Raw genomic sequence first — 19,353 nt, forward strand, 5'->3', positions numbered from 1 at the left:
GAGGAGCAGGCAGGCGGGCAGCTGCGGCCGCATGCCTACCTGGCAGACCCACACCTGAGCACCACCTGAGGAGGATCATTAGGGCTCCTCTGCCACAGCTGCTAACTAGGAAGAGATGAAAGTCTCAAGGGAGAGAGAGCACAAGCAGACACCTGCTACAGCATAATATTACAAAGGACATGAGCTCCCCACTACATTTGTAGAAAGCCTTGAGGTATTACTGTATTTAAAGAAGTGTTAGGAAAGCTGTTTGATTGAAATATTACTGTAAACAGAAGGGAAAACTAAGTTTAACACACACTCTTGTGAGCAAAAACCCAAGGGTAAAAATGCCCTGCACTTAGCGCTGTCACTAAATGACTGTGTAATTTAATTTCCCAGAAACCCATTAGCTTTCACAAAAGGAAAATGAAGAGCAGATGAGAGCAATTCTTTGGTGTGAGTGGAATTTATTTAATGTAATACCTGGGGGGAAGTGTGTGTGGGGGGGATTAATCTGAAACTGTACCAACAGATACAAAACATCGCAACTCTAGAAATCTTCAGCCTGCAGACCAGCGGCTCTGCGCTGGCAGTAACCAGCATGTCAGGTCTGAGGTTTTACAGGTACGACTGACAAGAGCCTGCCTCTGCCCAACATGCCACACCAGAGCCAGGACACAGCCAGATGCAGAAACACCCCAGAACAAAAGGAGATACGCATTGCTAGCATTTAAAAAAAAAAAGGGGGGGGGACACTTCAATTTATTTATGCAGATTTTATATATTCATATATGAAGCAAATAATTACCTGGAAGAGAGGAAGAAATCATTGAAATTTAACTTCCAAAATTACTCTGGGTTTGAAATTTTCATTATAAACAACAAAATACTACAAAATTCACATGAAGCTCTTGGCCAATCTATAATATCATATAAAAACAGTGTCAATCAAGCAATTAAGCACAGTGACATGTCCCAAAAGGAAAACAAACATTCTTAGAGGGAAATTTAAATGTAAATCTTCCATTTGCCAAATTCATTATATGCAATGATTTGGAAAAAACTGATTTTTTACAAAACATAAGCCTATCTGAAGCAACAAAACATGAAGCTTTACTAGGGTGAAGCAATGGCAATGCTTACTTTGGGAAAAGTAGCCATGATGTATCACATATAGATGAGCCGGCATCTTGATATTCTTAGCTTCAGTAATCAAAACAGTAAGTGATTTATAAAATGTAAACATAATGCTGTGCAACTGTATGATGCCAGTTACTGTAAAGTAAATTTCAAGGAACTTTTCCAGCATGGGAAATTTACAATCTATGGCTTGTGGGGGACGCGTGTCTTAGAGCAGGAGACTTGTACTCCTAAGTACTGTAACTGTGGATGATCTTATACTTGCGTCTTTTACTAAGAAAAGTTTCTCTGAACTCTTAGCCTACAATAATATGTGACAGATAATTATGCACTATGTGAAGCTTATTAGCTATCCTTTTAAAATTTTCTTTCAACTTACTGCTCTACTCCTGTAAAATGAGATGAACTGAAGCACTTGTCATAATCTTTATTGTGCCCCTATTTTGTCATTTTCTTCTTTTAACATTTTCTTCTTTCTTCCCAATGAATTCTCTGAAGGATTCAAAATATTCTGTTCCCACCATTTTCCAAGTTAATACTGATGTAACCACGTATAAATTATTTCAGATCAATCTTGCCATTACTCACGTCTCTGGAGATCATTTCCATTTTGTGCTGGTTTTGGCTGAGACAGTTAATTTTCTTCAGAGTAGCTACTATGGGGCTATGTTTTGGATTTGTGCTGAAAACAGTGTTGATAATACAGAGATGTTTTCGTTACTGCTGAGCAGTGCTGACACAGAGTCAAGGCCTTTTCTGCTTCTCACCCCACCCCACCAGCGAGCAGGCTGGGGGTGCACAAGAAGTTGGGGGGGACACAGCGAGATGGCTGAACACCTGCCTGCCCATGGGAAGTGGTGAATGAATTCCTTGTTTTGCTTTGCTTGTGTGCACAGCTTTTGCTTTATCATTGAAGTGTCTTTATATCAACCCACGAGTTTTCTCACTTTTACCCTTCTGATTCTCTCCACATCCCACCTGGGGGGAGTGAGCGAGCGAGCAGCTGCGTGGGGCTTAGTTGCCAGCTGGGGTTAAACCATGACACATGTTAAATTAGTAATGACTACAAAAGGCAACTCAAGGAAACCTAACTATTATTTTGGACAAATACAAGCTCTGCCAACTCACTACTCACATCTGCCCTCTTCCTTCCTAAAACGTAATTAAAACAAGACTCCTAGCAAAAAATATAATGGCAACATTCTTAACATTTGCCATTTTAATAACTATTTACCCTTGCTTGCTTCCTACTATTGCCTTCACCATCATAAAATCATTTGATAATAAGCTCTATCTCTTCGATTCAAAAGTTCTTTTAACTGAAGTGCTACTGAGGAAGAAAACTAGCAGTTTTCCTGAAGATTAGTTAGATTCTTAACTGAGAAACAATTCAGATGCATGCCTTCTTTTAATTTTATTTTGAAGTTCAAAAACCTCTCCTTTTATTGAGAATAACCTTCCCAAATTAAGTTTTAAAAGGCTTACATCACCTATTCAAGAACAATATCAGCACTGGAAAGCTTACAAAGGCTTCAGCTATTTACCGCGTTGCTTCAAAAAAATGCCCCTAATGTTAATCTTTAAAAATACTTACCACTCTATCCAAGCCAATTGGAGTGCTTAACTTAAATGTCAAACAATAGGTTTTACAATAAAAATTAGACATAGTAATTTCTCTAGTTTGAAAGACACACTGGCAAAAGCATAGCCATTCTTACAAACCTACATAATCAGGCAATCAAGCCAATTAAGTGAACAGTAACTCTAAAATCAGAAGGCATCCCAATCCAGATATTGATTGCTCATTTGTATGATTAATCCATGAGTCTTTAGTTTCACAGTAACTCAGAAGACTACCTTTGAAAATTTGTGGAATTTGGCCTCAACCCATCAAGCACCTCTCCACTCCTGCCACCCTTAGCTCCACACGGCAGTTTCTACCCAGCATATACCTATTAACCCCCTGCTACATTGGTACAAGACAGTTAAACACTAACAGAGGGTACAATAAATGGGGTGTGTGTGTACATATATATATAAAAAATTTACTTGCAAGCCCAGTTTTCTGAAGACTGATGACAAACCACCTGAGTGATTCAAGCGCATCAAGTACAACCAACATTAAAGGAAGCTGCACTGCAAAAAAACCAAAATGTATTACTCTGCTTCCATTAGAGAGTACTATATTTGGTTCTTTCAACCTACTTATTTGAATCAGGACAAGAATCAGGCTTACCCTTTATATTCACAGTATAAATAGTTACAGTATAAGAAGCTATATTTTGATTAACAATCTGAATCATTTATAGCTTTAAGTATTGTAACAAGCTTCTACTCCCATCCTCATAAATACTGCCTGATGTGTGCCTTGACTTCCCTGCCTTGTCAGGTCCTCCATACTCTTAATGTTGACCATAAGAAAATATCATGGCTAGACCTAGCATGAAGCAGAAGTTAGTTTGTTAGGGAGAGGAGCACAGTCACCAGCTCTCTAAGATACTAACAGAGGTGAGTGTTACAACATCAACAGATGATATGAAATAAACTAGTAACCACAACCCTGCAGCTGGTCTGCTAGAGTCAGTGAGTAGATGAGGTCTGGAAAACACAAGTGATTAAAATCCTCCATTCCCACACATTCAGAGTTTCTGATTATGGCAGTTTCCAGTTATCTTGGTTGACAGGTCTTCAAACCCTGTGGCTAGCCCAGGAACACCCACAGCTCTAAAAATTAACCCAATTAAACTGTAAAGCAACTAGTTAAAGAAATAATGAGAAAACAAGGAAGTATACTTGAAAGAAAACTTGAAAGAATGATCTCTCTCTCTACTTCAAGGGACCAATTTCAACATGGCAAGCTTACATTCAACCACCACCTTTTCACTCACTATTGACCAATTTTTCAAATGACTTTTTATCACGTACAAGCTTGTGGAACTGTGTAGTACACAGATGATGAACGTGGAGCACAAAAGTTTTGCCTTTATCCTTTCTACCTCTTGTGGAAAGACAGACACACAAAAGAAATGAAATCACCCACTTCAAATTTTCAAGAAGGACCAACAAAACCCCCTTCAACCTATATTCAAGAATTATCTGCTTGCTTTCTTCCTGGTAAGCAGAAGTAGAAAAGCTCAGCAGAATACAGTCCAGGGAACAGTACAACAGAAGATACGATACCACATGCTTGAAGGGTCCTAGCAAAAACTGACCTCTACTTGCAAATGCAGGGTACTAAAAGGCAGCATAATTACAGAGAAGAGAATCTTGTGTCCTTGTGAATAGTTTTCTAGAATGTAATTAAAACAGAAAGTGTTGAATAAGCAAGGATTATAAAGTCTAAATGGAGCTACAATACCACCAATATATCTTAGCCTGATTGTCTACATCTCTCTATGGATACTAACAGACTATGCTGGTGCCAAGAGGATTCAGTGGTTTTACTTAAAATACAAGCAACGGCCCTTCTTTTTTTATACTAACAAATCAACAGGATAATTCTGGAATTCATTAGTGAAGAACACTAACCAATCCAACATAATAGCTTTACTTCCTCTGCAAAACACTTCAAAAAAATATCTAAATGAATATGGAAATGCATCTTTCTGTGGCAAATTGTTCATTATTGAATCATTATCAACTCTTGTTAGACAAAATTTCTCTCTTTTGCAACGTACAAGATCATTAAAATGTTTGAGAGCTCCATCATGAAAGACAGTGGCACTTTATAATCCGCTATCTCTTCAGGCAAATATGCTTACGGCTGAACATAATACACAAAATAACAACATCCCCTTGACACACAATTCTTTCTTTTAATGGTGCTCTTAAGTGTTGACAGCAATGGTGAAATATGTTTTTGCTCTTTTTTTTTTTTTAAATGGTTTTTAACTCTTTCAGAAATGTATTTCAGTCATAAAATGTTGGGAAGGGATGTGTTTCTTAGATCTTCAGCGTGGAACCCCAGACACTCCATGACTCCTATTAGCCTAGTGAGATGCTTCCTATAAGCTCATCAAGTTCATGTTCTTAGCCTCCATCTCCTTTTAACCTCTGAAGATCACAGAATAATCAATCAATGCATTAAATATCATCTGCAGTAACTAATAAAATGGATGTTTTCATTCTGTTTATGGGAACATGTCCACAATTTGATATTAACAAGCTGTGTAACATTTTTTTGTCTAAGAAACTTAAGAAATCTCAGTTTTGTTTTCAATACTAGACAAAAAAACCCATAAACAGATAGTGGTACTACACAGAAAACTACTACTCAATGTTTTTATGTAGCCTTTATCATTCCTCTCTCCAAACTTTCAGCATCAACTTAAGATATGCTGCAAAAGTTAATGATGTGAAAGTATGATATACAAAACTGCATCCTATACTGTAACATAAGTAAAATGAATATAATTTTTTGTTATGACAAGCCAAAAACCACAGGTGGAATACTTTTAAAAGCATTCTTTTAGAGTTTTGAGGTGTACATTTCTTAAGAGAGATATACTGAAAGCTTTCTATAATTCTTTGCTGCATATAGAAGGAAATGAAGTACTATTGCTCCAACAAAATAAAATCCGTAAGAACTGTTAGCCATAAAAGCATTATAAAACTATTTCAGTTCACAGCTGCTTTGGGTAAGTGACTGACACATACACATCTTGCAATTCATTAATTATCTCTACAAAACAATCTCAATGGAGGCGTCTTCTCAAATCTGTATTAATGATGTAATTCTATTATGTCTAATGGAATCACCTAGCTATCTCTACAATAAAATGGAGAAACTAGGAAGATATAGTTGCACCAATTATTTTCTTCATATATTTAAAGGCATATATTGTTTGGAAGTTGGATGGCTCAAAATAAAAGCATGAGCAAATAGTTTGCCTTTGGTAATACAAATTAAAAATAAATAAATAAATCAAACTTTGGTATATATTTTTGTAATACAAAATCAGTATCCGCTACAAAGCCTAGAGCCATTCCATACATGCTACTGATCAAAATACTGGAGAAGCAATTGAAGTAACTTGTCTTTTTAGTCTCCTGTATTTAAAAAAAGACAACATATTTGAAACAGCACTGGGGGGAAGCTCTGTTCTGCTTTATCAAAATAACTAAGGGAAACTACATTTTAGCTTTACTGTCTTCAGATATAAGTGTCATTGACCAATTCACATGTAGTCTCTCTAAACAAAGACTACAGAGTGGTCATTTTAAAATTACATATTTTCAGGTTCTTATATGAAGGTTTAAACGAAATTCTGGTTTCAGCAATAGCTGTGCTTTGTCTGCCTCTATTTCAGAAAAAATTGAAGTAGTAGACAAAGACTGAGCAAAGTAGAAAGATTTCCAAAAGAAACTGCAGACCACCAGGATTTGGATTTAGGTAATCCACTTAGATTACCATGGCTATGTCTTAAAAGGACAATACTGAGATGACAAAATAGGTCACATCTACAAGACACAGAATATGTAAGTGAAACAATTTCAAATGTACAAATTCAGAACAAATATTCAGAGTCATCCCTAAGTTTAAGACACAAGAAAAAAATTTGTCCCAAGACCATGTATTGCCAGAAAATAAATATTTTGAAATCAATATTTTTATGCTCCAAACTGGAATAGGGAGAAGAAGAGTTTCAAACAATGCCATCAATACATTAACATGTTTCAGGTAACACAAAAGTGCAGGCAATGAATAAAAAGCTTTCAATACCTCAGCCCACAATTTATAATACACATTTTGCTTGCTTGTTTTTCCAGTTTCAAAAGCAGAAAATGTTGGACACCCACAGGCCTGGAAACAGTAACAACATTTGCCTAGCAAAATAGAAGTTTGCATCTATTTCTTAGAAGTGACAACGTTTCTAATACAACAAATATAAAAGAAATTAGAAAATTAAAAATAATAGGCAAGCCCTCAAATTATTAACTGAAGAAAAGCTTAAAGTAAATGGGTAGGTAGTTCAGAAATCAACAGTGTTAGAAAAATAATATATTTTTTTAAAATGTACAGATTAAAAATTGCTATAGATGTCTTCTCAGCAAAAGTTAAGGAAAATTTACAGCTTTAAAATAATTTAGAATTTATAAGAGAAATGTAAAAATCAAATCAAAATATATCAGCTTTCTAGATCAACTAGAAAAATCTAGGTGGTTCCTTCTTCTAAAAAGTCCTGGACAATGGCCTTTATGAGGAATTCGCCCAACATAAAAAGATTTCAATAGGAAAGTCAGTGTCGCTATGAGAAACAGAGCAACTTCCAGATGCTTGACATGTCAGGCCTAGACAAGGGAATGAAAAATGTCTCTTTCTGACCAAAGAGGCTTTGAGGGGATACTCGTAAAGAATTACCTACTTACCCATCAGATTTGAGTTCATGAAAGGTGTCGGGGACAATCCTTCATGGGGCCCTAATCGACTGTCATTCAAGTGATCACTGTAATGAGGACTGTCTGCAAAACCCTAGAGAAAAAAAAGACCAGAGTATTAAACAGATTATTTGGCAGCCCTGCTAATTGAGTGTAATGACACTTTCCTAATTAAATGTGCAGAGTCACAATTGGTCATTAATCACAAAAGTTAGCTTTCAGGTCTATCTCACAGAAATTACTCCCTGCCCATATTTTACTTTTTCTCCCTCTTTTCTTTCTCCCCCATCAAAAAGAAACCACATAATTTCTTAATAAGCTGTGTCCTCACGGACAATATTTCTAAAAATTGAATAATACTGACGTATTGTGATATTTGAATCTTCTTAGTGTTAGGCCACTAGCCACTGAGAGAGTAAAATTAGTCTGAAGAAGTTGCAACTCCTAAGGTTTCTGTTTGCATTAATAAAGTAACACAGTAAAAAGGTCAGGAAGAGTCACTGACATTAGGAAAAAATGTTAGTGCAAATGAGAAGAAGAAATTCCATTTCCCCTTGCAGCCTGCTATTAATGTTACAGATTAATAGGCATTTTGACACTATCACATTACTAAACAGCATAGCTCACTGACAAAAGGTTTACTTCCAAATAGTGATTAAATAAACAACTTTGTCACCCGATTTGCAAACAAGCACTCAGACTGAAATACGGGTTTGCACTTTTCTAGCATTAGTATATCCAACTTAGCAGGCTCAGAGTGACCCTTATGCAGTCGGGAAACACAGGCTTATTGAAAGCTTGCGCCAAAGGTAGAGAGACAGAAAACACAGAAGCCCTAGGATGCACATATTATTTAACCAACCCAATTACTTAGAATTCTCTTTTGTACATTTCAAAATGCTTTCAGCTTTTCCATATAAAGGGACGAATATGGTATTTGCCATTCAGACTGATCAGATACGCACTGAATCACCTAGTACCAAAACATGACAGACCTGGCACTCAAAATTGCACCTCCTTTGTAGCCAAAGTTTTGAAAAACATTTTGTAAACCTTATCTTACAATTCCCACTTACTCGCTTCTCTAAGTCTGGTAGGGAGAAACCTAAAGCTCAGGCCTAATTAAGGGAGGGGGAAAATTGTTCACAGCTACCAGAAACCATTCCAAGTGCCCTGGGACTATAAAATCATCAATCACTGAACATTTATCATTTCTTCAGACTGCAGGCTCACGTTCAAGACAACATTAATGGGGCTGAAACAGGCCTCACTATCTTTGCAGGCATGCTGTCAGTTCTACCAAAGGGCTAGTAACTGAGGGCTAAGTAACTGTCAAATCACTACCGCTGCTTATGGATGCGTGTCACAACTCTTGCTGCTATTCGGTTTTAAAAGTAATCTTCTGGGGGTCCCAACTCCCAAATGAATCTTTGGCTGACTTTATCTACTTCAGAATCGGCGATACACATGTGATAGGCATCCAGAAACAATCTTAGTGACATTTACAACTTGGTTATGACCACAAGGGTGTCCTCTGGTAACCATGACCTAGCCCTGTCTGTCAGACAAGCAGCATGTAGCAGCAGCTGCTGAGGAAATGGAGTGGCTCCTAGCTAAGGTCACCACATGTGGTTTATTTTTATGCTGAAATGAAACAAAAAAGAAATTACGTCTGCTGAATAAAGAAACAAAAAATTGCAAATAGAGGACCAAAAAAAATTAAGCTCCTAAGTAGGTAGCTTCCTATTTGGTGCTCTGCTTGTACTTGTTATTGTGGGGTTTTTTAAAACCTTTTTCCCTAAGACAATACTTCAACTATACTTTATTTTTAAAAGAAAGAAACTAAGGACACTATCAGTGATAAAAGAGAATCCATATCTCAGACATTCAGAAAGTGCTGCCTAGATGAGCCCCAGAAACCGAAATCTTCAAGAGATCTTTATTTACAAAGTAAATAATAAAACTACTGAAAATATAACAGGACTAAGACTCAATTCAAACACGGTTGCGCATCATGCAACACAATCTACCTAATGCACAGGATTAATAATGCTCCTCCCCAAGTTAATATGGAATATTCCCACCCAAAATAGAGGAATTGGAAAACAGGATGGGTAGTTTACAGAGAAAGGAACGTTCTCCCTTCTACCGTCAGAATTCCTTCAAATAATCCTTTACATCATGTTCTTTTCGTATACCCTCTCAGTTTCCCAAAATGCACTTGCACCCAATTATCACAGCATCAAAGTTACATTTCTACATCACTAGACAAATCAACTACTTTATCTACCTGAAAAATGCTCCAAGTCGTCCTTCACAAGACTAAAGCCATAGAAAACAGAACATTTACTCTACGGGGGGAAAAATGTACTAAGGCATATGCAAGCACTTTAAATAGAATTGTTTTTTCTGTACTTTAATTCAATTCCTAATTTAAATTAATTGTGTCAGGCATTTCATTCTTTGTCATGCATTACAGAATTTACACTTGTACAAAGTGTGACCTCTCTCAGCCTTCATCTACAGCGGACCTACGTAAAGAGGTCTTAACTTGACCACCATCCTTGACACAAGTTATTCAGAGTCTTAGTAATGAGTTATGGATTATCAGCTCAAGCAGCAGAGTTTTGTTTGGGATTAGAAACCCTGGGCTGATTCCCACATATAACTCACCCACATTAAATGAATACAAAATAACCACAAACACATGCAGTTTTGATTTAACAAACTTCTTTTGCACTTCACAAAAGCAAATTAAGCAAAGTCAGAAGGGCTCTAAGGACAATGATTTAAATTACACAGAGTTATTTCAGAGCATTCTTCACGTTTAAGCTGTACTTCAAATAAAATTGCATTCCTGATACCAATCCTTGCTTTTACATCTATATTGTTAACTTACATAATAAACAGCATAAAGTTCTACTGGGAAGAGCTGTAATCAATCATAGATGAAAACTTCAGAAGCTTCCAGTAGCTTCTGAAAAGCTACTGGAAGCTTCTAGTCTTACAATCAAGGCTTTAAAAATGTATTTGACAAGTATGATAGTGCAAATTGACAACATATGTTTACTGCTGAAAGAAGAATGCAGTTGAGAGCCTTAAAAAAAAAAAAAATCTGTCTGCAACACCAATAAGGGATAGTGGTTTCTTAAAAGGTACATTCCACCTGCGTGACTGAGTAACAAAGAGAAAACACCATCAGCTGGCATCTGAACTCATGCCTCATGGCAAAAGGAGTGGCGGGGGGGTGGGGATATATATACAAATTTCTATCAGAGCCCCTTTTCAAATCTATGTTTTAAAGACTTCTCAATAATACATACTGCCAAATTTCATTCTTTCTTTCTGAGAAAGGAAGGAAATGTCAGTTCACGGCAGTTTTGATGACTACTCTCTGAAAGGGGACTCACTTGATCATAGCTAGATTGATACAGGCTCCAAGCAGAAACAGGAGCTAATTAGTTATGCCAAAAGCTATTCTCACTCTTGGGAAGAACTATTTGATGATATATACTCTGCCCTGACTCTACTAGAACAGGCTGGTGATATTCTTTGGACCACAGGTGGGCTTCCAAAGCCCTTTGGAGGATTGCTACCTACTGTTACCTGCGAGGCAAGTTTGACATAGAAAGGCTGGAAGGAGATGCTCCATGCTGAGTACACGTCCCCATTTCTGGCACCTTTGCTCCCCAGCAAACGTACCAATGGATTAACATGTGCCAGAGTGCACAGTTTGAATATTTAGCAAATAACTGGCAAAGTCTGCAAAACAGGAGTTACTGCACAAATTTATTTTCTGTTCTGAGCACCCTATTCTGAAGGGACTGCAGATAGCTCAGGGCATTTTTCTGTTTACAAAAAGAAAACTGGGTTTTGAATATGATTAGATGCCATAACTGTAAACTCAAAACCATCTTGTTTGTTCCAACCTCTTACATAGCTACTACAAAAGCAAGTTTTAACCTTCCCAAATGAAGACAAAACTTTTCTTTCTGTATTGTTGTAGCCCCAATAAGGTCTGATGGGGGCTAACTGTTCCCTTACAGCATTTTGTAATGTTGTCACCTTTCATTTTGCAACAGGCCTCTCCCTGGATTTCAGTCTCACTGCATGTTGGTGATCAGAAAGACAAAGTCAGATACATCTACAAATAAAAGCAACAAGTATTGTCTACTAATAATATCTATCATTAAATGCAGCTGAAAGACTACTACTAATTAGCACTGCAATTTAACAGAGTAACAAAGGCACTCTCTACACTGAACAGTCTAACAATTTATTCATTTTTGAGGTATTTCATTGGATTAGAGTGCTGTTCTGTAATCATGCCAATAAATTAAGTCCGTCAATTAAAACAATCAACAGTTGCAACAGCTTTCATTCCCACCTCTTCCGGGTAAGATGCCCCAAGTGTCCAAGTGATTTAGGCTTTATCTCTATCAGGAGGATTTTCCATGCACAGGTTTGCTAACACAGCCAAACCAATTAAAAATCTGAGACTATTTACAAAGTCATGAATAGTGGTATACAGGACACCTTAAAATTATCTTACAGAACGTATTATTCAAAAAGACCCAGAAGAGGAAATGCAAAAAACCAGAGAAAACACACTCCTTACTAGGCACGTTTATCCTACTAAACCATAAGGGAAAGCTCGACACGATTAGTCAATGCCCCATTTTACAAAATAAAATGGTAATTAACCTCCTAAAACTGAACGTCTTTCAATGACCATTAAAGTTCTGACATTTGGTTTAAGTCAATCACAGAACACAGCTAAGAACAAGCCAAAAAAAGCTTCCCCAGCTTGCTGTTCCTACCCCTTTTCATTGCACTGCTTCCAGGGCTTCTGTAGGATTCACCCTCTCCCTTTTGCTTCCACTTCAAAGACATAAAACCATTGTCCCTTAGTAATTATTTTCTGAAGTCACACCAGGATTTATCCATGCATAAGCAAACTGTACTCCTGACCCTAACTCAAGTTGTGGGGTTTTTTGTTTTGTTTTTAAATAAGTACAACATCTTATTTCCACTTCACGGTAAAATTTAAAAAATGAAGGAGACACTGTAACTACATTGCACACAATTTTCCCACGCATTTATTAACTTCACGGAATAACTTCTTCCTGTACGGTTAACTACCCCACAGCATTTTATTTGCTCAAGTCCACTAAACTAGAGAAAACGGGCTTTTTTCTTTGTTTCTCCTCCCTTATCCCCAAGCCCTCTCCTACACAAGTCCCTGGAATAGACCAAAATCAGGCCCAGTTGTGGCTTGTAACCAAGCTGCCAGATCAGTAAGTGGGTATTTGCATTTTAGCAACTTACAATACAGCTCAATTATCTCCTTTAAACTTAAGACATTAAAATTCCACTAACATGAACGGTTGACTTCACAGTTTGACGTGGCTACAGACCAAAAGATTAAATTTAATGAACACTACTTCCGATTCCTTGAGTTTTATAGTTTGGCTGACCTTAGCTAACAAATATTAATTGTTTAAAACTCAGGAATACTGAGGTCCCTTCCAAGCTAAATTTGGCTATGATCCTATGAATCAGGCAACAGTCATCTAAATGACTAATGTGTAAATGAACGACGGTGAATCTACTGCTGAAATCCACTTTATTTTGGATTATCTGCCTCTCCAAACTAATCTGAGAGTTCTAAAGACAAACAAGAGGGCAAAAACACAAGAGGGGGAAGTGGGGAGAGAAAGTGAGATGCAGAGACAGCAAGAGACAGACGGACAGACCCAGAGAGACTGACTACACCCGGGAACATTGTGGTGAGTCACTGACTAAAGATTAGACAAGAGGCTCTGGGCAATAGCCATACCAAGGTGTCCTAGCTAATTTAAAAGATTATGGATTATGTGATCATGTATGTTTCCAGAAATAAACAACCGTTTTGTTTTGGAAAGAGTATTTTCAGTCGTTGAATCCATGTATTTGTCAGTGGCTCCTAGAGGAAAGACTACAGAGCTAAAACCTGACTGGGTCTATTGAACACACAGACCAGGAAGAACCTTGCAAAAATGAAGGTAAGCTAAAAAGAAATCCAGAGAGGAGTCCCCTTCCTTTTTGTCTTGAGGATCACCTGCACTATATTCATTTATCTTAACACCAAAAAACATCACATTGTCACAGGTCATGGTACAACTCCATTTAAACCACTTACAGTCTTGCAGCAAACTATTAGTTGGGAACAATGTTGTTTTCAAACGGTGACCAAAATTATGTTACAAAGTATTCACCTGAGAAAAACAGGGAAAGACACAGCAAGACAGCAAAATGTATACGTTCCCAAGTATACTTCTGACAAAAGAGTACTAAAGAAGCACAGAGATGTACGCAGCTGTATTTTAAGAATTTAGTCTATCATTTTTAAAGAATGTACACAGGGGGAAAAAAGCAGATATTGCTACTCCAGATTTCAGGTATTATTGGGAAAAGTCAAGAGAGCTTTCACAAGTACCCTTCAAGTGTCACCATAAGTTACGTGCTTTGTAATAGAGCTCTAAAAACATTCATTAGCTTATTTCCACATACAAAGTTGAAACAGATGAAAACTATGTGTGCAGGAATGGAATATGAGAACAACTGAAAACATGGTTTGTTTATTTGTTTTTAATCCGGTAGACCTTTGGAAGGGGAAGGGGGACATAACACATTGAACAAGGAATCTGTTTTGAGATAATCACCGTTTTCTCCAGTTCTAAATCCATTTCCAGGAACTTAACTTAGGGAATGATGAATCTTACTTTAAACAGCTAAACCCAATGGCCAATTACACCTCTCTAAACTCTTGTGAGACAAATATCAACATGATATATAATGGGACAATTCCCTGGCCACATGGAAAACTAATCTGTGAACAGATTCCAATGCTAATTTCAATATGATAGGTAGTTGCAATAAAAACAAACAAACAAAAAAACCCACACAAAAAACCAAATGAAAAACACTTCTCCAATATAGCTCATATGACTGAAAACAGATTTTTCTAGCTCTTATCTAAGCTATAAACCGGGAAATAAAATACAAGTATAGCAAACATACCAAGAATAAATGCTTAAAGACAATACTTAAAAACTTAACTAAAGCATTCAGAACTTAAATATCAGAACTTGCTTTGAAAAGTGCTGCCCATAAATCAAATTACAAAGTAAGCTGCATTTGCAAAAGTGTCCTGTGCACTGAATATGGGAGATTCAATTTAGGCTTTGATTTCGCACTGAATCATCTGCTTACTTATAGAATACATCAGGAAAAGCAAATAACCAGCAGAAGAACCACCAAACAACCGCCCTCCCCCGCAAAAAAAAACAACAGAGGACAAAAAGGACACAAATACAACAGACTTGATAACACTTACTGTATTTCTGTGTCCCTCTTGTCTTGTTTTGCTATTTAACAGCTTCCTTTCTTGTTATGTACCTGAGATTAAGAGGTATAAAATACTATTTCAAAACCTGCTCTCTCATTACTATTTTTTGACTTCTTTGCAAATTAAAAGTACTACTGGTGGGGGGGGAATAGTTTGGGCATATAGTATTTCGGGTTCCAACTCATGTCTGAGTATTTTACATACAATAGAGGGCATAACCTATTGACTAATGCTACAAAACCATCTATATCTAGCAGTGGTATCTTGATCAGTTCAACTCTGGCTTCAAATATATATATAGCAGAGTTACATAAATGAAAAGGAGGATAAATGAATACTCAGTACTGAAGCTGGATTCTATGTTCAATCAGGTCAAAATGTACACTCACAGCTTTTAGTGCAATATACATGCCGGAAGATACTTAAAACACCCACAGTCAGATTTTGGAAGAAAAATACCTCAGCTAATTTATGCTAAATTTTTAACAGTTAAAATTATTATGCGTGTATATATAAAAAGGCTATCCAGCGAGAAAATGTCTTATGAAAAATATTTTTAGATTTGCTTGATTTGGAGACAGCAATCTAAACAGATGAAAAACTAACTTGCTCCTTTTATTGCAAAGACATGTTACAACAAAATCAAAGCAATGAAAGAAAACCTCACAGAGCATTATTCTTCATGAAATAAAAGCAACCATTAGCCACACCCACAGTAAAAACTATGGTAGAAAAATGTTTCATTGAAAGACAATGTTTATCCAAAAAAGTGATTATATCAATTTGTTGCTAGGTTATGAGTATAAATTACAACTCCCAAATAAAGTGGGAAAGCTAAAAAGTTCAGAAGCATCTCACAACAGGAAGACAAAACTTTCAAGTGCTATAGGGCAATACATTATTGTGCAGCAAACATGCTACTTTGGTCAAGTACCTCAGAATTTGCTTCAAAGAGCTCAGTAGAGCAGGGCTTTCAAAAAGCAGCTTTACAGTCCTCTGCAACATACACTAAGAGCCAGCTACCCTTCTAACACAAGGGATTATGAACACATGCAAAAATATCTCTAGCTCTATATCACTCAGATAAGGGAGGGACTTGCATACATTAACCAGAAGATATTCACTGGAAAACCACCACTGTTGCACATATAGAAGTAAAAGCAAGATTGGAGAGTTAGAAGAAAAACAAGCACCGCAAGAGATGGAAAAATTTGACACAGTATTGTATATGGACTTCAGTATAATCATTCAAGAATAAGGGACACCATCAGCACTCCACAGAATTCTACTGACTTGCTAATTGCCATTCCTGAATTATTCCTCTAAAAAATAAAGCTTTCCTACCTTTTTCTTTTTTTCCTCCACAATAGGTATATTTTCAAATGATTCATTTTTCTAACAAAACATTTGGCCTATGCAGCAGAGATTTTGCAAACAAAGTCCCTAATGTCTCTAATTTGTACCTTTTCACAAATTTAAGATCATCACAGCCAATTCTAATACAAATACCCACTGCTCTCTCAGTGTTAGAACAATATTTAACATTGTTAGGTAGTGAAGAAACAAGGCTCATATAAGGTTTTCTCAAGCCTGCAGTGATTCTCAGCCTTCAATGTTAGTTCAAAGCACTACTGAAATAAGAGTATTTCAGCTTTTAATAAGGTATTACCAGGAACTTTTAAAATAAACTGCTATGGGATGAGAGAAAGATCTTCTGTGAATTAATCTTTTGATCAAAAGATTAAAATACATAAACAAACACCCCGCCCCAAGCACAGGAATATACGTCCAGTTTTCACAGTGAAAAGAAGTTACCAATGTGTTTTCCCCACTTCCCAAAAAACTGTACTCAGACCAACATTCTTCAACAATTCCATGAATAAATCAAAAAGAGTGGGTGAACAAAGACATAGTAAAATTTGCTCATAACAAAAAACATTTAAAAATCATCCTAACTAAATGTTAGTGCAGAGTTGCAAAGCAAGTTCTCCGTGAAATTGGCAATAAAACAGCAGATAAAATTTGGTGTAAATAAATACAAAAGAAACATTAATTAACTCAATGTCATAACAATGTGGTAACTACTGTACAATTTAAGAAAAAATCTTATTTTTCTAAACAGTTTTTAAAACAGCATCACTTCAGGGCTCAGTGACAGTCACAAAATGCAAGACTCAGTAATGAGTAAGAAAGGAACAGAGAATGGAAGTATCATTATGTCATACAGAAATTGATGGTATACCCTCATCTTGACTAGTGCATGCAGCCATATCACCCTAACTCTTAACTTATTCATAACCAGCAGAAAGATTCAGAGAATGGCACCAAGAACTAACCACAGGTTAGGAGAAGTTACTATACAAGCAGAGACCAATAGATTACGATTCTTCAATTTGGTTGAGGAGAGACATACAAGTGGCATGTAAAATAAAGATGTTTGTGGGAAAAAAAAAAAGAATTATGAAGTACATCAGTAACAACCAATCATTACTATTCAGAACACAGGAACATGGTGGAAGTCAGTTAAATCACTGGTCAGCACACTTAAGACAAAAACTTCAATATTTTTGCCACAAAACACTTGTAATTATTGCCAAAACTGTAATCAAAGTCAGAAAAATTCACAACTCGCAGAGAACGAGTCCACCAATAGCTGTAAGAACAATGTCCAAAAGGTTGTCTCTATCCAGGAAATCTCCTAAGCCCCTAAGTGCTGTGCTTTGCCCTGAGTGTATGACAGTAAAGGTGGCAAAGTATTTGCCCTATACTTACGCTTTTTCCTTAAGCATCATTGCTGGACACCATCAGACCATCTATACTGACCTGAACTTCGGCAGGAGTTGGGAAAGGAAGATCTCCTTTAGCCAGTCTTCCACCATCTTATTTAATTAGCCTTTAACAGGTGCGTACTTATCTATCACCAAATTTCAATTCCATTTAATTGAAAATTGCTTATCTTTGGAAATTCCAGCCAATACTGGGCCAACAATTCAAATTCTTAAATAATTTGGTCACTGTATTGTGACCTTTAAAGGAAAATTCCTGTAATAGGCTGCACACAGATTTAAAAAAAAAAACAACAAACCCAAAACAAACAAAAAACCCACATCACACACAAGATAAAAAGAGTAAGTGGTACCTCTTGAGGTTTCAACTTTTCTATGTCTGTGGAGAGGTCTGAGCTTTTTCCATGAAGACCACCATTTTCCTGTAAACAGGCAAGTAGTAAGAACAGTTAGGACAAGAATAACATTCTGCATTGAAATTACGGGGAAAAGCACTGGATTTTGAAGTTAAAGTTGAACATGTAAGACAATTATAACTTATTTAAACTCTGTATGTTAATCACCACAAGGAATAACCTAGGAATGTAAAAGGCTAAATGTATCATTTGCCCTGCCTCCTGAGAAACTCTGATCTATATTCTTACATTACAGACCCACACACTCATTTTAGCTCTATCTCAGAGTCATCTGATCTGGCAGCATATGAAGTAGTAGTCAGAACTTACCTTTATTCAAAATCCTGAACCAGTAGTGTAATGTGCCTCATTAGTTGAAAGAAAACCAAAAAATAAAGACCATACATCTTATCCCAAATTTATGCATGCAAACTTGATTTAGACTGGTAAATGAAGTCCAGTGCTTTTTCAGTGATTTCAATACAGAAGAGAACTTCCTCTGTTCTACTTTTTTTGCAGAAGAACATGGCCGTGGGATGAATTAATTTGTGCCTCTTAACCATTACCAATTCTATATACAGACAGTATATATTTCTAGTGTTCGTCACTTTTTTGGGGAAACACAGGAATACATAGAATCATAGAATCATGGTGATTTCAATACAGAAGAGAACTTCCTCTGTTCTACTTTTTTTGCAGAAGAACATGGCCGTGGGATGAATTAATTTGTGCCTCTTAACCATTACCAATTCTATATACAGACAGTATATATTTCTAGTGTTCGTCACTTTTTTGGGGAAACACAGGAATACATAGAATCATAGAATCATGAAGGTTGGAAGAGACCTCCAAGATCATCGAGTCCAACCATCAACCCAACACCACCATGCCTGCTAAACCATGTCCCTAAGCGCCTCATCTACCCGTCTTTTAAATACCTCCAGGGATGGTGACTCAACCACTTCCCTGGGCACCCGCTTCCAATGTTTAACCACTCTTTCAGTAAAGACATTTTTCCTCATGTCCAATCTAAACCTCCCCTGGCGCAACTTGAACCCTTCCCCAGCCTCGTTGCCCTTCTCTGGACACGCTCCAGCACCTCAACGTCCTTCTTGTAGTGAGGGGTCCAAAACTGAACACAGTATTCGAGGTGCGGCCTCACCAGTGCTGAGTACAGGGGCACGATCACTTCCCTGCTCCTGCTGGCTACACTATTTCTGATACAGGCCAGGATGCCGTTGGCCTTCTTGGCCACCTGGGCACACTGCCGGCTCATGTTCAG

The 19,353-nt window shown here is 37.0% G+C and overlaps 1 protein-coding gene across 2 annotated transcripts in view; it reads right to left on the reverse strand.

Moving 5' to 3' along the window:
• The window catches only part of TCF12 (transcription factor 12), a 182,359-nt gene that overhangs the window by 108,513 nt on the left and 54,493 nt on the right, over window positions 1-19,353 (reverse strand). For both annotated transcript variants that reach the window (XM_009321587.1, XM_009321588.1), the window contains exons 5-6: window positions 18,030-18,098; window positions 7,492-7,594 (exon numbers count right to left, since the gene is read on the reverse strand). In XM_009321587.1, the coding sequence (XP_009319862.1) occupies window positions 7,492-7,594; window positions 18,030-18,098 (172 nt within the window). The remainder of the gene's footprint in view (window positions 1-7,491; window positions 7,595-18,029; window positions 18,099-19,353) is intronic.

The sequence above is a fragment of the Pygoscelis adeliae genome, unplaced genomic scaffold (assembly GCF_000699105.1).
Source record: "Pygoscelis adeliae isolate BGI_AS28 unplaced genomic scaffold, ASM69910v1 Scaffold183, whole genome shotgun sequence".
NCBI lineage: Eukaryota > Metazoa > Chordata > Aves > Sphenisciformes > Spheniscidae > Pygoscelis > Pygoscelis adeliae.